Source organism: Octopus sinensis, linkage group LG10 (genome assembly GCF_006345805.1).
Source record: "Octopus sinensis linkage group LG10, ASM634580v1, whole genome shotgun sequence".
In the NCBI taxonomy this organism is placed as follows: Eukaryota; Metazoa; Mollusca; class Cephalopoda; order Octopoda; family Octopodidae; genus Octopus; species Octopus sinensis.
The window spans coordinates 63849912-63877103 of record NC_043006.1 but is presented as its reverse complement, the minus strand read 5'-3'; the positions used below and the strand labels follow the sequence as shown (position 1 = coordinate 63877103).

At 39.4% G+C, this 27192-nt stretch overlaps 1 protein-coding gene across 2 annotated transcripts in view; it reads right to left on the bottom strand.

Moving 5' to 3' along the window:
- Positions 1-5507: 5507 nt before the first annotated feature.
- LOC115216442 (late secretory pathway protein AVL9 homolog) overlaps positions 5508-27192 on the bottom strand; it is a 48998-nt gene continuing 27313 nt past the window's right edge. Inside the window, exons 7-15 of one of the 2 annotated variants that reach the window (XM_029785781.2) lie at positions 26343-26412; positions 22352-23535; positions 21517-21651; positions 20515-20650; positions 17514-17594; positions 14994-15108; positions 11786-11839; positions 9584-9672; positions 5508-6344 (exon numbers count right to left, since the gene is read on the bottom strand). In XM_029785781.2, coding sequence (XP_029641641.1) covers positions 6121-6344; positions 9584-9672; positions 11786-11839; positions 14994-15108; positions 17514-17594; positions 20515-20650; positions 21517-21651; positions 22352-23535; positions 26343-26412 — 2088 coding nt within the window. In that variant the 3' untranslated portion in view covers positions 5508-6120. The remainder of the gene's footprint in view (positions 6345-9583; positions 9673-11785; positions 11840-14993; positions 15109-17513; positions 17595-20514; positions 20651-21516; positions 21652-22351; positions 23536-26342; positions 26413-27192) is intronic. The other variant, XR_003882076.2, reaches the window with a different exon arrangement.

Below are 27192 nucleotides of genomic sequence, written 5' to 3'. Positions count from 1 at the left end.
TTCCTAACACTAACCACTCTGAGAGTGTAACAGGTGTATTTATATGCCACTGACAGGGGTCCCATTTGGATGACATCAGTATCTGCCATGACTGGATCTTCTTCTCAACCATGGCATAATGCCAAAGGTCTCGGTCATTCGTCATTGCTTGCGTGAGGCTCAACACTCAAAAGGAGTTTTTCATGTGCCACCAGTATGGGTGCCATTTGCGTGACACCAGTATCGGCCACAACTGTGATTTCACTCGGATTGATGGGTCTTCTTAAGCACAGCATATAACCAAAGGTCTCAGTCACAAGTCATTGCCTCTTTGAGGCCCAAAGTTCGAAGATCATACTTCACCACCTTGTCCCATGTATTCCTGGGTCTACCTCTACCACAGGTTTCCTCCACAGTTAGCGATCAGCATTTCTTTACACAGCTGTCCATACACATCACATGACCATACCAGTGCAGTCATCTCTCTTGCACATCACATCTGATGCCTCTTATGACAAACTTTTCTCTCAAGATGCTTACACTCTGTCGTATATGCACACTGACATTGCACTCCAATGAAGCAAACTAGCTTCATTTCTTTGAAACCTATGAATGTCCTCTGTAGTCACAGCCCATGTTTCACTGCTGTGTAGCATAGCTGTTCACACACAGTTATCATACAATCTACCTTTGTTGCCAGCCAAGATAGGAGCTTTCTGAACTTTGCCCAGCCTATTCTTATTCTCACAGCAACGCTCTCAGAGCATCCAGCTCCACTACTAACTTGGTCATTTGGATAATGAAGCTACCTACTACCTCTAGCTTACCCACCTGGCAGTTGATGGAATCTCTTTTCTGTACATTTTCAGTGTTTATTGTACCTGTGTATATATGTGTGTGTTTTAATTTAATATCTGTATGTTTTAAATTTTATTTATATAATTTGGGTCTATGCAAGCATAAAACTTTTGTCATATTACTGCAACTATCCCCATTACCAAATAAAAATATAAGATTTTTATACAAACGCAGGAGTGGCTGTGTGGTAAGAAGCTTGCTTACCAACCACATGGTTCTGGGTTCAGTCCCACTGCGTGGAACTTTGGGGAAGTGTCTTCTACCATAGCATCAGGCCAACCAAAGCCTTGTGAATTGATTTAGTTGACGGAAACTGAAAGAAGCCTGTCATATATATATCTATATGTATATGTTTGTGTGTCTGTGTTTGTCCCCACAGCATCGCTTGACAACTGATGTTGGTGTGTTTACATCCCTGTAACTTAGCAGTTTGGCAAAAGAGACCGATAGAATAAGTATTAGGCTTACAAAGAATAAGTCCTGGGGTTGATTTGTTTGACTAAAAGCGGTGCTCCAGCATGGCCGCAGTCAAATGATTAAAACAAATAAAAGAATAAAAGATTAAATCCAAACTATAACAGAATCCATCATTTCCTGATTGACTGTGATGGCTATATGATGATGTCTTCTGAGGATAAATTACAGCAACATTTGTCCTAGACCAGGACTACCATGTTATGTTGGCAAACAATCTTTACTATAAAGTACTGTTGTTGAATATCTCATGTTGTGAGATTTAAAAATAGTAAGTTTCTAAATAGAATTTTATTGATAAACATAAGATTTTGAATTGCTGTTACTCAACAGTCAAAAAGTGAAAACCCTTCTGACCACCATTATTTTGGTGTACTCCAGATCTGGTCTGACATGCATGGTCCAAATATATGACTTCCTCTCCATTCCCCCCTCCCTATGCCCATCCTATGGTGGTTTACCTCTTCTAGTTCTCCCCAAACCCCACCTACCATGCCATGTTGAAATTACAGTAGAACCTCAGTTTTTGAACAACTCTGGTCACGAATAAATCATACTTTACCTCTTGTCTTTCTCAAATTTATTTAATACAGTAGTACCTCAGTTTACGAATGCTTCTGATCACGAACAAATCATGCTTCATATATATCTATATGTGGAGGTGCAATGGCCCAGTGGTTAGGGCAGCAAACTCACGGTTTCGATTCCCAGATGAGCGTTGTGAGTGTTTATTGAGTGAAAACAAAGCTCCACAAGGCTTCGGCAAGGGGTCGGTGCTGACCCTGCTGTACTCTTTCATCACAACTTTTAGCAGGATCAATATCTCTGAGCCAAGCACAATTTAAAGCTTGTTCAGCAGGTCTAGAGCTGGCTTGGGAATAAAGGAGGTATTCTTTTGATATGACTCAACAAAATCAAAACACTTCAATTTGGCTGTTTCAGTGAAAGCACATGTCTGTATCTTGTCAACTGTCAGTTGACGAAATGGGAGGAGAAGAAGAAAGCTAATGGGTTGTATGTGTGTGTGTGCTTGTTCTTGTCTGTGTGTGTACCTGTTCTGTTTTTATGTAAATATGTGGTGTGGAATATAGATATAACAAAATTATGCTAGCAATGTCTCATTTTAAACTTGAAGAAAAAAAAACCTTGCATATTTGTTCTTACCTGCTTCATGTCTGTAATGTAAAATCCGTAAATTTCCAAGCAGAAAACGAGAATCAATTATAGTAGTCCATGTTTTTTTTTTTAACCACTAAAGAGCAGAAATATTGCAACATGCATGGAGAAAAGGATGGACTATACAACGCATTTTATGAATTTCATAAAAAACATTCTTGAAGCTTAAATTAGACAGTATAATATTGCCTAATGCATTTTATGAAATTCATAAAAGCATTGTCTCTGTTGAATTGTCGCCAACTAAACTCGAACAGATATGTTGAAAATAACGCAAGGCTTTTTTTCTTCAAGTTTAAAATGAGACATAGCTGGGCATAATTTCATTATATCTATATTCCACAACACATAAAAACACAAAAACAGAACAGGCACAGACAAGAACAAGCAGCATGCATGTACAACCCTTTAGCTTTCTTCTCTTCCTCCAATTTCATCAACTGACAGTTGACAAGACACAGACACGTGCTTTCACGGAAACAGCCGAATTGAAGTGTTTCGATTTTGTCGAGTCATATCGAAAAAGGACCATAAAGGAAAACTCTTAAAACAAATACTAGTTGAGCACTGGCATCAATTTAATACTCATCCCCTCCCCCAAAATTGCTGGCATTGTGCCAAAATTTGAAACCAATGTCTTTTGTTTGGTAGTATACAGCAAACAGTCCTAACTGGCACTTGGTAGAACTGGGCCAGAGCACTGAATACTCACATGTTGGTCTGCCCTGGTTCCATCTACAAGAGAACAAAGTGGGGGAAAAAAGAAGAAAAAAAAACCACCTGCTTTCTCTCTTCAGTACTTTTAATTAAGACATTAAGATATTCCTGCTGCTGACTTTGGTCAGTCAGTCAGCTGGTCACCAAATGGACACATACAACAATATTATGATATGGCATGATACAGCATGATATGATTTCAAAGTTTTTAAGTACAGTAAAAGCCAGAATAGAAGGAAACTAGAGATGGATCAGCGTTGACAAAATCAGTCCATAACAAGTGAAGGGTTAATGTTTCATGCCTGGCAGTTTGTTCCCGAATGAGGAAAAGGGAGAAAAAGTGGTGTTATTTCTTGGGCTAGATACACTTTACTTGCCTTCAGATCAAGGGACAAGTCCACCTTTTATTTTCTTGCCTCACTGTCAGACAAATGAAGGGTGATGTCAGAAACTGGAGCCTCCACATTCCTCCTAGTAAATGAATTTATTGATCTCTCTCTCTCTCAATGTTTAAGTAGTTAGTAGGTTATCTCTGGTTTATGGATGTGTGTATGTCTTCTTTCATTTTCTTCTTCTTCTTCTGAAAGCTGGCATTGGTGATGATGATGATGATGATTGTTGTGATTGCAGCTTCTGTTACTTCTACTGCTACTATTGTTGTTGTTACTATTGTTGTTACTACTGTGTTATGATGACTGATGTTGTTAGTAACAACAAAGTTAACTTAAAAGGATTAGAACTCAGAACCAAGATTTGACAAAACTAAAAATACTGCAGAGTATTTAGCCTGGTGTCTCCTATGAGCATGATCCCTTCCCCACCAACCAATACACCTTTATAGATAAATATTCTAATATAGGCACAAGGCCTGAAATTTTTGTGGGATTGGCCGGTTACATCAATCCCACTGCTCAGCTGGTATTTATTTTAACTACCCACAAAGGATGAAAGGCAAAGTCCACTCCAGAGAAATTTGAATTCAGAATGTAAAGAGCTGAAAGTACTGTCGCCAAGCATTTTGTCTGCATGCTTGTGATTCTACCAGCTTACTGCCTTAATAATGATAAATACTAAAACATCACATGACCTACAGACTCCAGTGAGAGATCACATTACTTATGAACACTATTTAAACTCCATAGTAACTTGTCCTTGTAATATCCTCTCATTTATCATCCTTGTGGAATATTACAGAAAATGTTATTGAAGAGTCTTGATTGTCAAAGACACCAGATAAAATGCCTACAAGATATAGTTCCAGCTCTTTAGTATGTTCTAAATTCCAAACACTGCTTGGATCAACTTAGCCTTTCATCCTTCCAGGTTTGAGAAGATAAATTCTGAGAAAGTGAAATCTAGGGGATAAATTAATTGACTGCTTTGTTCCACAAAATAGGTCCTATGCCTACATTACAACAACAGGAGGAAGAGACCCCCTTCGATCATGAATGACCACAGGATTGCACCTAGAAAGTTATCCTCTGAGGCACAAGTCCAGGCAAGGTTGTTTATGGAAGACCACTAGTCGCTCATGCATACCAGCCTCCCCTCTCCACACCACTGATGTTATCTAAGGGAAAGGCAAAGGGACTGATGCAGCTTGGCACCTGTGACGTCACAACTCATTTCTACAGCTAAGTTAATTGGAGCAACGTGAAATAAAGTGTCTTGCTCAAGAACACAATACGCAGCCCGGTCCAGGAATCGAACTCACAACCTCACAATCATAAGCTCGATGCTCTAACCACTGAGCCATGCACCTTCACAACAACAATGACAATAATAATAATAATTATCATTATTAATAAGGTGACAAGCTGGCAGAATCATTAGCATGTTGGGTAAATGCATAGTGGCATCTTTATGTTCTGAGTTCAAATTCAGCTGAGGTTGACTTTGCCTTTCATCCTTTCAGGGTCAATAAATTAAGTGCCTGTTGAGTACTGGGGTCAAAGTAATCGAGTTATCCTCACCTCCGAAGTTGCTGGCCTTGTGTCAAATTTGAAACCATTATTATCACTATTATTATTATCATTATTATTATTATTAAAGTAGCAAATGGCAGAATTCATGTTTAAATACATCCTGTTACATTCTCAGTTCAAATCCCATCGATTGTTACCTTTGCTGTTTGGATTTCTAGAGATGAGGTGGGTGAGTGGGTGGGGTATGAATAAAGTAAAAATCAGGGTAGGGTATGAATAAAGTAAATACCAGTCATATACTGTGTCGATTGATTTAATCAACCGTATTGCACTTCCCCCACCCTCACCCGTCTACCAAAAATTTGTGACCATTTTTTTTCTCTGCCCACTAATTCCTGGGTGGCAGTTGAGTCCTTAGGCACTTCTTCCATGGGGTCCTATCCGAAGCAACCATCATTACACTTTCCAGCTGAATTCCTACAAATGAACAACTGAGACTACAGAAATAATCCAACCATCTTGCCCTAGGTCTCCAGCTGGTCGGCTCAGCTTCAAGAAGCTGTCTTGCGATATTTAGATATGATTGCTATTAACAATTATTATCATCAAATGTAGCATTAATTCAATAGAACTCACCCATAACTGGGACTTGGGCCAGATATCTAGCACTAAAAGTTGCAAATTCACACTGACCCTTGATCTCCAACCTGCCATTGGCTATGAAATTGCATCTTGTAGATTGGGGTGAGGGTAAAATGGAAGTTCATTTTTGTATTAACAATTCCAAAATATGAACTGGCATTGTAGGTATTTGTATGTGTGTGTGTTGCGTGTATGTAGATGGAAGAGGGCTAGAGGGAGAGGGAGAGATGGTAAGTGATGATGAGAGGGAGAATGGAGTGTTTAAAGGAAAAGGGAGAGGGGAAAGCATGAAGACAGGAGGAGAGAAATAAAGAGAATGTTTGTGTGTGTGAGAGAGAGAGAGAGAGATTCAGTCATGTTGACTGCCAGCATCATCACCATCATCTTTGCCACTAACATTCCCATCATCAGCACCATCACCATCTCCATCCCCATCCCCATTTCCATCGCTGTCTTCTTCCCTATCACAGTTAACATCATCATCTATTCCATCCTTTTCGGGGTGTTTCCATTCTGTGGTAAAACTGCTGAACCATGAGCTCATGGCTGACTTAGCAGAGGTGATGGCGCCACCTGCAAGAGAAGAAAAAAAAACACAAAGGTGAACAGAAAAGATGTTGGAATGAAGCAAAAAGCATCAATCATAGTTAATGAGTATTTAATGCAGGAAACATAAAAAAAAAATCTAATTAAAAATAATTATGTGTTGAGAAAGATACACACATGCATATATATACATATCATCATCATCGTTTAACGTCTGTTTTCCATGCTAGCATGGGTTGGATGGTTTGACCAGGGTCTGGGAAGCCAGGAGACTGCACCAGGCTCAATCTGAGCTGGCAGTATTTCTACAGCTGGATGCCCATCCTAACGCCAGCCACTCCGTGAGTGTAGTCGGTGCTTTTTATGTGCCACTGGCACAGGGGTCAGAGGAGGCTGGCAACATCCATGATCAGTTGGTGCCTTTTACGTGCTACCGGCAACACATAAAATGGGTACCTTTTAATTTCTGTTAACTCCATCAATTCACAAGGCTTTTGTTAACCCAAAATTATAACAGAAGACACTTATGCAAGGTGGCATGCAGTGGGACTGAATCTTCAACCATGTGGTTCGGAAATAACCTTCTTAACCACACAGCCACATCTGTACCTGCTCCATCTAATTCAAAAAGCCAGCCTTGTCATGTATCGTGTGATACTGTGTCTGCTCGAGTATTTTAGTTTATGGCATGAGGCCCTGTGCAATAATCTACTTAAGGGTTACATTACAAGTGTCAGTGAGACAGTCTCATGCTTATTTTCTGTCACAGACGTACATCAGCCTCAGGCCCACCATGGGTACACTGTTCCTTCTCTCTACCTTTTCTCTCACTACTATAAATGGCCTCTACTCAACAGAGCAAGCTGGGCTCATGTCGTCTCCACTCAAGCTTTTATACCCACCCTCTTCTCTCCTCACGTCACCCTTGTTGTGACCTCTCCCCCAGGCTCAGCACTAATCATTATAGCCTTTCACCCACTAGAATGTTGGCTCTCTGAAATACTATTCCTGCAGGTATTGACTTACAAAGGTTCAAGAGGTACATTAATAGCACCAATCTCATTGTTGCATGACAACCTGGAAAAACCTTGTCCAAATGAAAATGAAAAAAAACAGCAAAGAAACATTCTGTTTCGACTACTTTAAGAGTAGAAAGGTCTGTGGTATACTCAACCACTTGCACATTAAGGAAGTTGTTCAAATGAATGAACAATGAACAGATGAAATATGAGAACACTCATTGCTGAAAGGAATCATGATAAATATACAGTGATATAAATAATTATAACAAGGGCTTGGCTTGTGCCTTACCACACACTGAAAAATAGATGTTAAGAGACACTATTACTACCATAAGTTCTCTGAGAGAAACACACTACATAAAAGGCTAGCAAAAGAAAGAAAACGAATCAAGACTTCCGTTAATTGCGTACATGATCGTGTTTCGGGCTTAAATTAAATACTTGTACATTTATGCCAGGAGTACCGACACTAATGAAGGCAAAAGGTAATGTTTTTTATTACTTTAAGTCCAAAACACGATCATGTACACGGTTAACTGAAAATTTGATTCCTTTTCTTTCTTTTGCTAGCCTTTTATGTAGTGTGTTTCTCTCGGAGAACTTATAGTAGTAATAGTGTCTCTTGACGTCTATTTTTCAGTGTGTGGTGAGGCACAAGCCAAGCTCTTGTTATAATTATTTATAAAATGTACCTATGAGGTTTTATTTCCACGCTGACCACTTGGTATAAATCATTAATGATTTTTACCCTTTTATTATATAGTGATATATATATAATTGCAAAATTTTGGAGCCAAAAAGAAGGAGTACGGTTGGACATCTATTTTCAATCATTACAATTTTTTCTACACAATGTAGTTCTCCAGGTGTGCAGGTATTTGATTATGCAACCATTTCCCTGCATTTTGAGATCTGGTTGTGTTTTCTCAGGTAATAGGTAAATGTTGTCTCCATAAGTTCAAATTCTCAACTTCAAAAACATCCTCTCTGTCTGTCGTGGTCTGAATTTAGTAGTGGTCACTGAGTTTATCAGGGTGTGTTGTTGCTGAAGGACCATTGGCAAATGGAATATACCATAACTTACATACATATACATTCTTTTATTCCTTTACTTGTGTCGGTCATTTGACTGTGGCCATGCTGGAGTACTATCTTAAGGGGATTTAGTTGAACAAATTGATCTCAGGACTTATTCTTTGTAAGCCTAGCACTTATTCTATCGATCTCTTTTGCCAAACCGCTAAGTTACGGAGACGTAAACATACCAGCATCGGTTGTCAAGTGATGGGGGAAGGGACAAACACAGACACAAATATATATATATATATATATATATGACAGGCTTTTTTCAGTTTCTGTCCACCAAATCCACACACAAGGCTTTTGGTCAGCCCCAAGGCTATAGTAGAAGACACTTGGCCAAGGTGCCACGCAGTGGGACTAAACTCGGAACCATGTGGTTGGGAAGCAGGGTTCTTACCACACATCTATGCCTGTATATATCCTCATCCTCATTCAATGTCCCTTTTACATGATGGTGTGGGTTGGATAGGTCAACAGGAGCTGTACTATGCTACAATATCTATTCTGGAATGGTTTCTATGGCTGGATGCATGACCATCACTAACAGGGTGCATTGGACAGTACAGCCCCATTCACTATTCGAAATGTGCACTCCCAGATTTAGAAAATACAGTTTTCAACAATTAGAGCTCACCCAGAATATTTTGGAGTCTAGCGAAGGGCCTGGCTGGATGCCCTTTTTAATGCTAACTTCTATACAAAGTGTACTGGGTACCTTTTACGTGACACCAGCACCAGTAAGGATATCAAGTACCACACACACAAACACACACACACACACACACAGACAGAGTTGTATATGATGATGTTCTGGAATGGAACTCCACCTGGGCTGCAGATGAAGCAACAGGTAAGGTGACAGTTGTAATAGCAGCAAAACAACAACAATTATCATCATCATCATCATCATTCTTTTGTGTCTGCTTTCCATGCTGGCATGGGTTGAATGGTTTGACTGAGGTCTGGCAAGCCAGTTATCTGACGATGATTATGATCACCACCATGAAACAAAAATGGGAAAATGGAAAGGCATAAGTAGGAGAAAGAAAATTGAAAGAGAAGAAAAAGGAAATAGAAACAAGTAAGTAGGAGAAGATGGGAAAGTGGAGGGGAAAGACGAAAACTACAAAGTGAGAAAGAAGAAATACTGAGTCTACTCACCAAATACTTTGCCAGTCTGTACAACATATTTCCCGGTTTGGGACACAGCAGCATTTAGTTTCTTACCCTTCTCTGTGCTCTGCATGGTGCTGATGGGGAGAGAAAAGCAGATGTGTTAGAGGGAGCATAGCAATGTTGTACAGTGTAGCTTAGGTTTCATAGTACTGATGGTACAGGAAAGCAAGTGGGGTTAGAAAGGGTTTAGTATTGTTGTATAGTGAAGTAGTGTTAGTTTCTGGCAATGCTGTAAGAGTGGAGGCACGTGGCTTAGTGGTTAGGGTGTTGGACTCATGATCGTAAGTTTGTGGTTTCAATTCCTGGACCGGGCAATGCATTGTGTTCTTGAGCAAAATACTTCATTTCACATTGCTTCAGTCCACTCAGCTGGCAAAAATGCATTCTCCTGTGACTGACCAGCATCCTGTCCAGCGGGGAATACATGCACCAGAAACTGACCCTCTGAGTTTATATGACTTGGGAAGGATCTTTATCCTAATGCTGTAAGATGACTGGTGGTGAGGCCTTGTTTAGCTTTTGTTACAGCATGCCTCCAATGTATCTTCTTTTAAGAGTTTCCTCTTAGTCCTAAGACCTTTTCTTCTAATAACTTCTGCTCACTGGAACTCACTACAACCATATTGTTTTCCTCTAATCTATGATATTCAGACTTTTAAATTTCATGTCAATCAACATCTTTTGAATTTGCAGACCTCCTTCTTTTCCTTTTTTGTAGTTCCTTACACTACAGTGGCTTCAAGATATGTTTGGGATAAAATTGTATAAAAGAAAAAACAAGAAAAAGATGGCAGGGTGTGATATGTTGAGATTTGGTTGTTATTTCTAATGGGTTGAGTGACCATGTAGAACAGTGTTTCTCAACCCTTTTTTACCTATGGACCCCCTTTGATTCCTTTTTTACTCTATTGGACCCTTATAGCAATTTAATGTTTAACCCTTTCATTACCAACCCAGCTGAAACTGTCTCTGGCTCTGAGTACAAACATCTTGTTTTCATAAGTTTTGAATTAAAATCTTCCACCAAACCTTAGTCACAATCCATATTCCTAACACTAGCTTAATGATAACTAAGTTATTGACAGAAACACAGAGCATCTCAAAATAAATACGGTAATGAAAGGGTTAAAAAAAACTTTATTGTAGACTAAGAATTAAGTATTATTAGAAATTGTGTAAAACGTTATTACAATATTTTGTGTATTGTAAATGTATAACCAATTTATTGTACATAAATTTTTAAAACAAAATCTTATATGGACCTCTGAGAGCCATATGGACACCAGTTAAACATCACTGATGTAGAAGGTATTTCACTGAGCAGTTGTGCATTAGAGTCACTATTCTATGGAACTGTAATAATCATTACAGTGGCAGTTAGTGACATGGTGTGGTGTGGTGTAGTTTGGGTGGTGGAATACTGATAAACGTGAATATGTATAAGTGTTGTGGCAAGAGTATAACATCCTCTGATGAGAATAGACAGGACCACTACATATAAGTAGTAGTGGTCTGACATAGTTGGCAGTTTGTAGTTTGGTCTTCCAAGTCCAGTTACAGTTTACAGTTCGAGTGAGGATGTTGGATGTTGGTTCGTTGCGTTTGTTACTGCCGCTGTTTCTATTTTGTATTGTTAATACACTGTTACAATGTATTTTTTATCTATCGTTGACAATAACAACCGTACATTATTTACATTTGACGGATACTTGTCCTCATCTTGTTTGTTGTTAACACAACGTTTCAGCTGATATACTCTCCAACCTTCATCAGGTGTCTTGGTAGAGTGGTTAAGAGTGCGGGCTAATAACCCCAAGATTCCGAGTTTGATTCCAGGCAGGGACCATAATAATAATAACATGGAAAAATACCTTAGGAATGAGGACCCAGGTTTGAAATTTCCCCAAGACACCTGATGAAAGCTTGAGAGTATATCAGCCAAAACATTGTGTTAATAACAAACAAGATGAGGACAAATATCCGTCAAATGTAAATAATGTACATAATTCTTCATCTCTTAAATATAGAACTGTAATGTCAGCCATACTATGATATTGGAGGCATAAGGATATAACAATAAGTGTGGCCAAGAGGATGTGTACTGTGTTACCATAAGAGTGTGTGTGTGTGTGAGAGAGAGAGAGAGAGAAAAAGAGACAGAGAGAGTAGAAAATAAGTCAGACTTACTGTGACAACCGCACACGAAGATCACTCATATTCAAATGCCCTTGGAATGGATGTCTGTAAGTAGATATCATCATCATTATCATCATTATATATGGCCACTGTCCCCACCACTATTAACCATTATGATCATCATCGTCATTTTAACCCTTTTGGTACCAACCTGGGGGCTTAATGCAGTTTTGCGCCTCTCCTTGAAAAATGCAGTTTTTTGAAAAACTTTTTTCAGATTCCTATGTTTTAGAGGTTGGAGATTACGAATATGCAAAAAAAAATTTTTATTCCCCAACCCCAAATAAAATTTTTGATTTTGTTTACTTTAAAGAGATTGTAGCAAATTTTTGAACACATGCAAATCGAAATTAAATCCAGACATAAACATTAAAATGAAAAGAATTTGTGTTTTACTTGTGTTTGCCTTAAATAATCGTAAATAATAATCAAATGTAAATTAAATATACACCATTTTATGAGAAACAAACATTAATGTTTAATAATTAATGTTATAAAGTTTAATAAGGGGCTCAAATTTCATCCCCTCCCCAATTTTAAATTTTGAACTTTTTCATCCATTTATTTATTTGTCTGTCTATCTATTTATCCCTATCCGTTTATTCATGAAATATATATGTCAACTAAATGTGGCGGTCCTATAGAAGACGGTGTTACTTTTGCTTTTAGCCCCAGGAGGATATTCATATCTATTTATCTCTTTATACACATATCTATATGCTTATTGAGTTTAAAATTTTGATGATGTGGTTTCTTGCATATTCAGAATCTCCATCATCTAAAGCATAGGGAAAAAAAATTTCGAAAAGTTCAAAATTTTAGCGGAGGGTGGTAGTGGTGGTGGTGGTTAAAAAACAATTTTTTTTTGCGTATTTGTAATCTCTAACATCTTATACGTAGGAATCTGAAAAAACTTTTTTTTAAAAATGCACCTTTCAAGGAGAGGTGCGAAACTGCATTAGCCCCTCCCCAACCTGCCTGAGACTGCCCATGGTTGCATGGCACCAAATTACCGTTTTAATGTGATCTAAACCAAAACTTTCTGTCATTTCATGTTAATTTGTTCCAAACACCAATTTAACAACAAAGTTATTTTACTAAACTGAAACAAAGGCAGTGGATTTATACTGAGATATGGCAATGAAAGGGACATTATGTCCACTTTGCGATACTTGCTTGGGCCAAATGAAATTCTAAATTATTTGAGGAAAATTTTCTATGGCCATATACTCTTCTTGTTGCCAAGCCTCACCTATTTTCTAAGCAAGGTAATTCCCCCCATCCCCTAAGTCCTTCAAACACAATGGCTGGACATGTTTTTCATGGAAGATTTCAAACAGACAATGACACCTGTATGACAGTGATGTCTATTTACAATCAGCACATAATGTTACGACAAGGAGACATGAACATGCACACACACGTATTTAGACAATAAGCTTCTTTCAGTTTTTATTTACCAAATTCACTCGAGGCTTTGGTCAGATCAAAACTATCATAGAAGACACTTGCCTAAGGTGTGGCATAACTGAACTGAACCTAAAACCATGCACACACACTGTGTTTAGGGATGTTGTAGGGGTTTAGTATAGTGACGGTGTGGGGTGACTAGTTTTAAATACATCTACAGATGCAACACCAGGTCATATTGCCAACTATCGGGCAGCTTTTAAGCTAATTCCTGTGGAGGGCTCTTCATTGGGCTTTGGGCCCAACAGTGACACTTCGTGCATTGAGCACATATTAAATTTTTATTAAACTTGACCAATATTTTTCAAGCAATGAACAATATTCATCAAAACAATATAATTTGTCGACTTGGAACTTATTGCAAAGCTACATGATAAACAACATTTTTTGTCTTCCCATTCGGGGGTCAATACATTTTTTTCTGTCTAACCTCTTTCTCTCTCTCTCTCTTTCTGTTGATTGTTTTCAACCATCACCATCACTAAGACCACCACCACGACCATTGTCACCACAACTGCCATACACATAGTTCACACTTCTGGCGCCACCACCATCAATATCTTTGACTTCGCTACCTTCCCCTCCATCACCATCACCACTGTCTTTTGCATCGCTTACTATCACCGCCTCGGCTACCACCACCACCTCTATCACAACTACAGCTCATACTATTACTATCACCCCATTACTATCAAAACCGTCAATCTACTACCACCCTCACTGTCTCTATACCTCCCTATTACTCTCACCTAAGCAGGAGAAATGTCACTGAATACTGAGAGAGTGGGGGCAAAGTGTGACACACTGACACACAGAAATTTGTTTTGGCATTTACTCTTATAGATGTTGTATTCAAGAATCAATGGGTTTGTTGGCTCTTTCAACATACTCTCTCATTCAAGTGACCCAAACTTGGCTGAATAAACCTCAGCCTAAGTCCAAACAGCATTCTACTGAAACCCAATCAGTCATGTTTCCTTTTAAGTCAATGAGCTTTCTATGTGGCCTCTGTGTTGTCCTTTGTGGCATTTCTTTGGCTCGTTCCTGTAATGTAAATAGTTGAAGGCCAAGAGAGAAGGGATTATTAGTGAGGCAATAGTGTGATATCATTCAGATAAATGGGATAATAAATATAGGGAATTAGGGATCAGATAGCATGGGAATCAGTAGGTTGTTGCTGTTTAGCTCCAAATCAGCCCTGATTAAGTAGATTTATAATGTAAGATGTTCCAACTGTGACCATCCCACCTTTTTAAAAGTTTATATAGAGGTACATTACCCAATGTATTCCCTTCCGTATTTAAGCTGGTGGGGTATGATTTGAGAGAGATTTGACTGTTATTTCTAGCAGATTGACTGGATATTAGTGTGTCAGTAGTGGAGAGAATTAGTTATGTGGCAGGGCAGTGTAGGTGAAGTGGGATAGGATAAGTAGATCAAGATTTCAAGGGAGAAAGGTCAAAGGTCAACAGTGTAACTACTACTCAAACCCTCACCTTTACAACCCCAATTACTGCAACCACACCATTCCAACGATCACTGCTGCCATTTCAGCAATCACCACATCAACTCATGCCTACTACTACGAACTGCACCCTCCCTTTAAACACCACCACTACAACCATCAACACCAGCATACCAACAACTACAGCTGTCACCATAGCATTGTCCCACCCTTCTACGGCTGCTCCCACTAACCACCATCACCAGTACAGAAACCAGTACTTACGACTGCGAGACTGACTCGATAAGAGGGTGTTTACAGCTGTGCCACAATCGGTAGTTATGGGTTGTCTTCCAAGCTTGGATAAAGGTCAAGTTGAAGTCCTCCATCAGCTTCTCATCTGAGTTGCACAGGGAGAGATAGATAGATAGATAGATAGAGTGATACAAAGAGGGATAAGAGGGAAAGAGAGAGAGAGGAGAAGAGGGTAAAATACATAAGAGGGAGAGAGAGAGAGAGATACATGACAGATTTAAACAGTTAGTACATGATTGCATCTATGTATTCATTTGAAATGTGTGTGTGTGTGTGTGTGTGTGTGATATACAAGCAGTAATGACTATTTTGTTTTGTGTTGTACTGTTATAACATTAGTAGTAGTAGTAGTAGTAGTAGTAGTAAGGAGGTCTACATTGTAGCAGCATGTCACTGCATCCACCATTTGTTGGTAATTCCCTTCTACTGCTGGTGGATGGCACTTTTTGCACCACCCGGGTGACAACCCTTCAAACATCCATGGGTCTGTTTGGGTGGTTGTTGGTGAATGTTTTACAAAGATGAAGTGTAAATCCTGCCTCGACCACTTTTAGTCAGTCTTTACAACATGCAGAGAAAACTCTAGGTTCATTCTTTGACATGTTGGTCCCCACACAGCAATAAAGCAATGTGAAATGAAACGTTTTGCTCAAGAACACAACACGCAGCCCTCTCCAGGAATCGAACTGGCAATCTGGTGATTGTGAGTGCAACACCCAAACAACTAGGCCACACATGTTCACATTAACATTGATGCAAAGTAAAATAAAACCAAATACTGTACATTGTAAATTTTATCCGAATGTGATCGATGCCAGGGCTGCCTGACTGGCTCCTGTGCCGGTGGCACATAAAAAGCACCCACTACACACTTGGAGTGGTTGGCATTTAGGAAGGGCATCCAGCTGTAGAAACATTGCCAGATCAGACTGGAGCCTGGTGCGGCCTCCTGGCTCTCAAGACCTCAGTGAAATCGTCCAACCCATGCCAGCATGGAAAGCAGACAATAAACGATGATAATGATACACCTTTCACATTGTGTACTTGGCCATGAATTAAACAAATATCACGATCAAATACAGATCATCAAACAGTAAATGGACAATGTGTAAAGTGGTGACTCCTATCGCTAGGTGCATCAGCATTGTTACAGTGGTAGTATTGGTGTGGTTGCAGTGTTGGCATTAGTGTCATTGTACTATGAGTATTTGCAAATCTACAGTGTTGGTGTTGGTACTTATGGCATTGATATACAGGTTTCTGTAGAAGTTAAACTAGTGTCACGATAGTATTTAAATCAGCGTATTCATTATCATCATCATTGTTTAATGTCCGTTTTCCATACTGGCATGGGTTGGATAGTTTGACTGGGGACTGGCAAGCCAGGAGGCTGCACCAGGCTCCAATCAAATCTGGCAATGTTTCTACAGCTGGATGCCCTTCCTAACGCCAACCACTCCGAGAGTGTAGTGGGTGCTTTTTATGTACCACTGGCATGGGAGCCAGTCAGGTGGCACTGGCAACAGACATGTTCAGATGGTGCTTTTTACATGCCACTGGCACGGGAACCAGTAAGGTGGCACTGGCATTGGCCATGTTCTTTTTACGTGCCACCGGCATATGAACCAGTTGGGTTGGAAGGTGGGGCTGGCATCGACCACATTCAGATGGTGCTTTTTATGTGCCACCAGCATGGGGAGCCAGTTAGGCAGCACTGGCAACAACACATGCATGAATGGTGCTCATCGGGTCTAAACCAACATCTTCACAGCATTTAAGCCTCTGTGCTTACAATGTCTAAACCAGTGTATGCATAATGTTTGAATAATTTTACATCATCATCACCATATAACGTCCATTTTCCATGCTGGTATGGGTTGGACATAAAAATGGACGAAATGACACTGAGCATTTTGTTTAGTAAGCTAACAATTTTGCCAGTTTACTGCCCTACATTGTTTAAACTGGCAGTATGTAAAATATTTCTAGGTGTTGCTGTGTGGTAAGTAGCTTGCTTACCAACCACATGGTTCCGGGTTCAGTTCCAGTGCATGGCACCTTTGGCAGATGTCTTCTACTATAGCTTCGGGCTGACCAAAGCCTTGTGAGTGGATTAGGTAGATGGAAACTGAAAGAAGCCCGTTGTATATATATATATATATGTTTATGTGTCTGTGTTTGTCTCCCCACCGTTGTTTGACAATCAATGTTGGTGTGTTCATGTCCCCATAACTTAGCAGTTCGGCAAAAGAGTCCGACAGAATAAGTACTAGGCTTACAAAGAATAAGTCCTGGGGTCGATTTGTTCGACTAAAGGTGGTGCTCCAGTATGGCTGCAGTCAAATGACTGAAACCAATAAAAGAATAGTGTTAAAGATAGAGAGTTCTTTTTCATATTCCCACCTTTCCTTTATGCAAGTCTATTCCCAGTTTTTATACGACTGTGTTGAAAAGGTTAGTTTCAGGAAGTTGACAGAAGCGGTAACTCACCTCCATTATGCGTGCTGGCGAGCAGGGACAAGATGTATTCCTTGAACTGTAGTCTCACCCATTCGTCTCCTCCTTCCCACTCTACAATTAATGAAGAAAGAAGAAATTATCAAAGCATGTAGAAACAACAGAGATGACTGGTTAAAGTATGAGGTATTGGACTACTCTCACCCAGAGTAGTAGCACCTGCTAAGGGTCCCAGCTATTGCCTAATTAGTAGGTTAGGGAATAAACTCAAAGCACAAACCCTCAATGCCTTGTGAATGCCTTAGGAAAGAGGAAGGTTAGGGGAGGTGAATCAACCTTGGCAGCAAATTAAGGGGTGGGGACTCAGGTGACACCCTTTGGGTAATTCCAGGGTAGGTGAAGCTCTCCAGTACTGTAAAGCAATTCACCTAGGAAAAGGCCATGTCAGTGTAAAAACCTATAGCTTGCTGGTCACTGCTACCTTTTGGCCTGCTGAGCCACTGTGGTCAGACCTCCGAGTGGGATTGGAGTGTAGGAACTGACTCTTAGTTTAAAACTATTAAGCACAGCAGGAAGAAAAGCTCTCCTGCAGCGTCAAGGATTGGTTTCATGGCCACCTGAGAATGTACCGCTCTTCCTCATGATTTTCAGACACAAAGAAACAGCCATTATCATCACCACAGTACAACTTGCTCACTGATCAAAGTTCAAATCTGACCATAACACTCTTTTATTCCATGCTGCTTTTGTTCCCTCGGTGGTGATGGAATAGTTACAAAATCACTTGGAAAATGTTGTCACAAACTGGATATCAAGTCCAGTGCAGTTGATTTAATCTTTCATCAGCAAAAGCTTTAGGCAGTGAAGTGGCAAATTTGTTAGATTATCAGATTAAATACCTTGTTGGAATATGCTTGGGTTCCCTGAGTTCTAAGTTCAAATTCTGCCGAAGTCAACTTTATCTTTCATCCTTTTAAGGCTAAAAATTTAAGTAGCAGTCCAGAGCAGAGGACTGATAGAACTGCAAGAGTATTGAATGGGAATGCCTTCCAGTATCTGTTCTGGTTGTGTGTGTTCTGGGTTCAAAGTCATCATCATCGACAGAGATGTCTGATAGAGTAAGGCAGCAGAACAGTAATGATGATACAGTAGACAGGAGAAGGACAAAAGGGAGATGACATGATGTTGGTTTGGTTGCAGGAGTAGATGGGGAAGAGAGAGAGAGAGAGAGAGAGAGAGAGAGAGAGAGAGAGAGAGAGAGGCATGTGAAGTGAATGGGGATAGTAAGACGTGGTGATGGTGGTGGAGAAATAATTTCATGGCCCAGAGGGGAGGAGAACAGTATTAATGCATGAAGGATGGTAAAAAAGGTCAAGTTCCTTCTTGAGCCATGCCGACTCATAAAGGCCAGTTTTCCGGTTTCCATGGCGTATATATTCCCCTCCTGGATGGGGTGCCAGTCCATCGCAGGGTTACTCATTTTTGCCAGCTGAGCAGATTGGAGCAACGGGAAATGAAGTGTTTTGCTCAGAAATACAACACATCGGCTGGTCCAGGAATTGAAACCACAATCTTACCATCATGGGCCCAATACCCTAACCATTAAGCTGTGCTCCTCCATGATGGAGGATGGGTAACAAGTGAAAAAACTTCTGGGCAGTAAGGAAAGGAAATGGTATCAAGGAAGAACTGTAGTTGGAGTGGACTGAGTGGGGACAATCAAATGGGTTCAATAAATAACTAGAATGATGATTAGGAATTAAAAGCAGATCTCATAAAATAAATATTATCAGTCGCACATACATAGTGTGTGTTTTCTTTATATATCGTGTAGGGAGCTTTCCCTGGATGCTATCCCACAGCATATTTGGCATATGTATAACTATAACAGTGTTGAGAAAGAGAAAGACTATGAGATTGAGAACATTTAATGAATATAAGTATTTAATGAAATTAAAAACAGATTTCTCAGGCTTTTTCTTCCAATTCACCACATCCAATAATTTTGTCAAAGCCCTTAGAAGAATGTATTGTAAAATGGTTGGCATACAAACAAAGCACACACTGTGTGTGTATGAGAGCTATGATGATGGTATAAATTTGGAACTAAATATCAAACTTTATGAATTCGTTGTGGTTACTAAAAGAATATAGATTTTGTTTCCAATAAACAAGAAAACTAGGTTAAGGTCACCCTTTCTGGACCAAAAAGATCAATAAAGCTGATTTCTACAGAGATTGTTGCAATATTTCTAAAGTCGAAAGTGTCATCATACAGAAATCAATCGGAGTTGAAACACCACAACAACATACAGACCAATTCTTTTTGAGTCAATTAGGGAGCTTCTGTGTAGTTGTTCAGTCTTCTGGAAATAGCTTCTATTTATTCCTCCATCAAAAATCATAACCTGGCTGTTTTAAATGATATAGTTCTAGAAATATTATGATTTGGAAATTGTAGTTAGATGCCTGTGCCGGTGGCACATAAAAAGCATCATCCGAACGTGGGTGATGCCAGTGCCGCCTTTACTGGCTTCCGTGCGGTAGCACGTAATAAGCACCAACTGATCGTGGCCGCTACCAGCATCCCTTGGCACGTAAAAAGCACCCACTACACTCATGGAGTGGTTGGCGTTAGGAAGGGCATCCAGCTGTAGAAACACTGCCAGATCAGACTGGAGCCTGTTGCAGCTTCCTGGCTTCCCAGACCCCGGTTGAACCATCCAACCCATGCTAGCATGGAAAATGGACGTTAAACGATGATGATGATGATCATGGATGGATTACTTTTCACAATAGGTACATTCAATCAGAGCTGACCTGAGAGCTAAATAAAGACAGATCAATGGATTGCAACTACTTGTTTGGCTGACTATCAGAGGTGATCTGGAGCAGTACCTACTTTACAGCTAAGTGGACTGGGCTATTGAGAATCAAAAAAAGTTTAAACCAATAGATAAAATGTAGTGTTTGTAACGAGACATGAGATGCCGACCCTTTATGACTGTCTCCAGCCAGTCTATTAATAACTTACCTGTACCATCAAGGAAAAGGGTTTTATTTTCGGTGACAATTTTCACGAGGTAGTCTGCAAACCTCAAATCTGTTGTTGTTAGATTCAGCTGTTTCTTCAATTCATTGTCATGGAAGTCGATTCGTCCATCGTTTACCTAAGTGGTGGTGGTCATGTCATGGAGAGAATAAACAAAAGAAATATGGTATGCTTAACATATTTTGAAAATAGTAAAAGTAATTGTAAAGACTGAATACAGAAATTTTATTTATTTAATTTTTTAATTAGTTTAGAACTTAGAAAAGGCAGTGGACATGATTTTTTTTTACAGAGCCATTAAGACCAGCAACAGGGAAGTAACCTTCAGATCAGATGAGTTATCTTCTATACATGCAATGAAGTGGTGGTGGTGGTGGAAGTAGACTGCTGAGCAAACCTAGGAAACTATGTTGTATATGACTAAGTGATCAGGATATTCAACTCATGATCACAATGTTACGAGTTCAATACCTGGGGGGGCGTGTTGTATCTCTGAGCAGGATACTTTATTTCATGTTGTTACAGTCAACTCAACTAGCAAAAGCGAGTTGTACCTGTATTTCATAGGGCCAGACCTGTCACAGTGAATCTCCCTGAGAACTATGTTAAGGGTAAATGTGTTTGTGGAGCATTCAGCCATTTGTATGTTAATTTCATGAGCAGGCTGTTTCGTTCATTGGACCAACAGGAACCTTGTCGTCATAACTGACAGAGTGCCAGTTAAAAAACAAAAATATTGGCACTGGTTTTTACAAATTACTGAAGCAACACAGACACACACTCTCATACGTAACCTTCACATTGTAGATTTACAAATCAATCATTTAAAGTGGCTGCATAGGATGATAAGTTAGGTTCTAGAGACACAATGAAACCCCTGCACAGTAGATGCAAACACACGTTCTTTGGGTAGGTAGTCCTGCACTCTATCCACTTACCAATCTTTGTCCCAGCCCATTGTTTCTACTCTCTGCAGCAACTTACCTCTACGACGACATCAGTGAGGTGTTTGCGCTGTTTAAACAATATATTTGTGGCACCAATTACGAAACCCCGCACATTTACATCTTCAAGGAGATCAAAGAACTGCAGCGAGAGATAGGGATGACACAGGCAGCCCTGAAAGGAAAAGAAAGATAAAAGAAAATAAAAATAATGAGATAAAGGATGGGAGCAAGGTTTCTAAAACCAGAATATATGTACACAGAGATATGCAAGAGAAATTACGAGGGGGTGTACAAAATTTGCAAAACCACTGGAATTAGGAGTTTTCAACAACTACTTTTGAATGGTGTTTCCTCATATTTAGTAAAACAGGTATCTGTATATCATATTTAATGTATATACACTACTGACAGGCTAGTTACTGCAGTATTTGTCCTGAAATAACATCTGTTATGGACATGTGTTAAAAACACAATAGATAGCTATAGGCGTGGCTGTGTGGTAAGAAATTTGTTTCCCATCCACATGGTTCTGGGTTCAGTCCCATCACATGGCATCTTTGGCAAGTGTTTTCTACTATAGCCTTGGGCTGACCACAACCATGTCAGTGGATTTTGTGGATAGAAACTGAAAGAAGCCTTTTGTATGTATGTGTGTATGTTTGTGTTAGTCTCCCCCCCCCCACCTAACAAGCAGTGCTGGTGTGTTTATGGTCCCGTAACTTAATGGCTCAGCAAAAGAGACCGATAGAATAAGTACTTGACTGGTCTGTATTTTATCAACCCTGGAGGGATGAAAAGTAAAGTTGACTTCAGTGATGATGATGATGATGATGATAAAGAGTGGTAATTATAAAAAAGAAACATTTCCAGACCTTGGAAAATATTGCCAAAGGGAGACCATATTCATCTGCTTGAAGTGTTGTTGTCATGGCTATACCATCCTCTAAGGAATTGCTTTCAATATTCAAAGATGAGGGTTTTTTATTTGACCCCTGGTGGGAATCTTCAGATGGGAGAAATGGATCGTCAGCAGTGTCTTCTTTGGATTGTGTCAGCGTAGTTGATGAATTTTTCAATGGCATCTCACAGGAATTGTCAGCAGTGGGATGTATTAGTCCAGCTGTGCCACCAGGGAGCTCAGAAATAGCCTCAATCTTATGTGGCCTGCCATTTTTATCACAGACGCCATTGGTGGTGGAAGTGGTGGTTGTAGCAGTTGATGGATCAGTGGAATTGCTTGACACTAGGCATGGAGACCTTTCGCAATCACTCTTTGAATCATGTTCATCATTTATTTCAAGTACAATACGGTCTTCCTCCCATGAGAAGCAATCCTCTCGATCAATTTTACTGATTGACTCTGGAGAGTCCAGTTCTTCAATACTCTCACTTCGTTTCAGGTCTTCAGATAAGGTTTCATTTTCGTCAATCTCCAAGTCTACCTTGAGGCGTCTCTCTGAAGAGCGAGTCTTCCCTTGATCTTTGAGCAAATCATCTTCTGCAACCATGTGACCTAGAGTGGTCTTTGTTGTGTTATGTAATTCAGCCCTACTGATGACAGGAGATGAAGATCCATCAGCATGGGAGGAAATTCTACAGTTCTGATTGTTGTTATTTAGCAAATCTTTCTCTGTTGCATCAAGTTCCATTTTTGTCACAGATGAAACAGTTGACACAGAGCTTGAGTGTGAAGCATTGGTGTCTTTTGTGATGGTCATGTCTTTCTGAGATCCAGCTTCGGTACTGCGTGGCAGAGACATTGCAGTTGTAGGGAATGTGTCTGATGAGGGTAGTGGCGCTGATCTGAATGGACTGCACGGTAAATCTAGCTCGTCATTCTCGTCACGGACTATCGTCTGATTCTCTGGCTCGGATGCTAAACTCGTGGTTCTTGAAGGTGGTCTGGGGGGGATGGGAATATCACAGTTGGTATTTTTGTGGTAGCTGACCTCTAGGAATCCGTCGTCGGATTCCATTTGGTGAAATTTTAATGTTGGTGAGATTTGTCTGTGAGGGGAATAGCAGGCAGATTCCTTCAGGCCATATTCTATTAAACCTGGATCAAAGAAACAAAGGAAAATATAACAGTAAAAGTTAAAAGAACTCAAATTAATAAAATACAAAATTAAAAGAGTCATGGGTTTCCATAATTTGGACAATTAAGATTCAAGTGTTTGACCAACAGAATTACCCGTTCCTGAGTTAAAGAAGAAGTGACTGAGTATACCATGTATAAAGCACTGGTGCTGGTGCAACATACAAAGCACCCAGTACAGTCTGTAAAGTGGTTGGTGTTAGGAATGGTATACAGCTGTAGAAACTATGCTAAAATAGACAATTGGAGGTTGGTATAGTTCTCCAGCTTACTAGCTCCTATCATATTGTCCAAACCAGTCTAGCATGATGATGATGATGATGTCTACACTTCATGTAATTCTCTGAGAGAATCAGTGTGACACCTGATGAGTTCTTATGCATCTCCACAATTTCACTCAAAAGATTTGGAATGATCTAACACTATAAAAAATGACATTTGCTAAAGATGCCATGAAGTGGGACTGAACCCAGATCCTTATGAGCGTGAAGTGAACTTCTTGACCATTTGCCCATATTGTGCCTATAGAGGAGTCATAATCTTTTCTACTCTAGGCACAAGGCCCGAAATTTTGGGGAAGGGGGCCAGTCGATTAGATTGACCCCAGTACAAAACTGGTACTTAATTTATTGACCCTAAAAGGATGAAAGGCAAAGTCAAACTCAGCGAAATTTGAACTCAAAATGTAAAGACAGACGAAATACTGCTAAGCATTTCGCCTGGCCTGCAAACAATTCTGTCAGCTCGTTGCCTTATAAACCTTTTCTGCTCTAGGCACAAGGCCCAAAATTTGGAGGGAAGGGTGCCAGTCACTTAGATTGACTCCAGTATGCAACTGGTACTTAATTTATCGACCTTGAAAGGATGAAAGGCAAAGTCAACCTTGATGGAATTTGAACTCAGAATGTAAAGTCAGATAAAATACTGCTAAGAATTTTGCCTGGTGTGCTAACGTTTCTGCCAGCTTGCTGCCTTAGAGGAGTCATAATAGCTGTTTAAACCCTGCATGTATAGAGTGTTATACTGACTTCTGATTCAATCTCTAATGGTACGTGCATCTCACTTGAGCTTCTACAAAGCTCAAGTAAGCAGTTGTTCAAGGATAAGGTCTTATCTATCTTTAAAATCAATGTTACATATGTGAGGTTGCACTGATATATCATCACAGACTGTGAGGCCTGGGATTTAGATGAACTTTGATGGGGTTATTTACTGTATTTGATGACTGTAAATGGATTACCCTGTGACAGAATAGCCTTCCGCTCAGGGCGAATGTTGGCCTGCTTGCCTAGCCAGTGGGGCGGTATTATTTGAAATCTAAAACAATGTGAAGCACATTGTGACCAGTGATGTATAATAGCATATGATTACCTGGTCACACTATGATTTAATGGGATATAAGAGGCCCCCATTGAAAAAAACAGCAAGGCTCTGGGTGCTGTAATCTACACTGGATCTATATTATATTCTTTAATGGACTTTTTTTCTTGAATATGCACTGCCGAAATTGGGGTGAGTCTAATACACCTGTTGTGTGTCTTTTATGCCACCAAGTGCAGTTGATGTTGTTCATGTTGCGGAGATAGGGAAATGCAAGACTTCTTTAGTCATGGTGTTGGAAGAGGTTTTAATATTTTTTGTTAATAAAATAATGCAAGCCTGACATGAGGTGTCTAGGTTGCATGTGAATGGAAAGTTTGCAAGAAAAAAAAAAGAAACCAAAGAATAAAAGGTGACATCATCTGTATAAGAGATAGAAGGGATGTAACTCGATATCTAAAGGCATAAAGAAGGACTTAACGATGTACTGCAAAGCATCTATCCACCATTCAGCCAGTTATGTCGTTCTACTGTCCTATTTATGTATTGGGTCATACCATAAATAATAGTTTTTTTTTATACTTCTTTTATTTTTCAAAATTAAGATAAACAATATTCGTTTTTAATCTAAAATATACTCTCCTTCATTTTCTAGAATGCTCTGCCATGTATCTGGTAGACTTGACAGGATTTTGTTCCACCAGAGTTTGCAGGACAAGACTTGTCTTCTAGACTGTAGTTTTTGGCTTGGAATTTCTGGAACCACTGCTGACACTGGCTTATGCTTATTGTCTGATCCCCATTTACTGCATTAATATTCCTTGCACTTTCTGTTGAGTTGTTGCCTTTATTGAACCCATAAAGCAAAATATGCTGAATATGCTCCTTTGTCACTTCCATTATAGCTTTGCAAAAATAATTGTTAAAATCGAACTGCACCCTTCAAAACTTGGACAAAGAGTAAGTACAAGGTAAAATTATTACCTGCTTTTATAACAAGTTGATGCAGGTAATTTATCCCATCCCCCTCCAACTTTTAGTTCATGCAATTGCAAAAACAGCATTATTTATGGGATGACCCAATATCATATTTTATTGAAATATGTGGCATCCCCTAGCAGACAACTGGTACAAGGGAAATAATCATTTTTCCATATTTGGTAGGACTGGAGGTTTGACTTTGAAATTAAAGAACAAAGACTAAGATGCATAGAATACACATGTTTAATTTGTTTTGCTTACTTATTGCAAAGGGCCTTAAATTTCCAGTCTTAGGCAATTATGTACAACACTATTTCATTCTTTTTAGAAGTCATCAGCATGACATATAGAGATCTTTTATCTTTTACACCATCATCCTTCTTGTGCAAAGTTGATATTGGGGGGGAGAAATAAATGGAGATCAGTGAAGAAAAGTAAAGAAATGCAAATGAACTTCAAGATCATACCTGGAAAGAGTGACATGACACCTAACATAGTTTGACACAGCTCTTGGACTGGTTTCCCTGTAAATAGTACCTGTAATAATAAATAAATAAATAATAAATAAAAAATAATTTTGAGGAAAGGACTAGTCAATTACATTGATCCCAGTGTTAAATTGACACTTATTTTATCGACCCCAAAAGAATGAAAGGTAAAGTCAATCATGGCAGAATTTGAACCCAGAACCTAAACAGACAAAATGCCACTAAACATTTTGCTTGGCATGCTAATGAGTCTGGTAGCTTGCTGTTATAATAATAATAATAATAATCCTTTCACAAAGCCTCAAATTTGGGGGAAGGGATTAAGTTGATTACACTGACCCTACCTCCCCAGTGTGTAACTGGTACTTATTTAATCGACCCCGAAAGAATGAAAGGCAAAGCTGACCTCGGCGAAATTTGAACTCAGGACATAGAGTTCAGATGAAATACCGCTAAGTATTTTACCAGGTATGCTAACAATTCTGCTAGCTCAAGCTCACTACCTTAATAATAATAATAATAATAATAATAATAATGATAATGATGATGATGATGATGATGAGGAGGAGGAGGAGGAGGAGAAGGAGAAGAAGAAGAAGAAGAAGAAGAAGAAGAAGAAGAAGAAGAAGAATGGCTTCAAAACTGTGGTATAAGGCCATATAATAATAATTCTTTTTATTATAGGCACAACACCCGATATTGTTGGGAAGGAGGAAAGTTGATTACATTGACAGCAGTGCTTGACTTGTACTTATTTCATCGACCCCAAAAGAACAGACGATAGAGTCGACCTTGTGCAATTTGAACTCATAACATAACGATGGAAGAA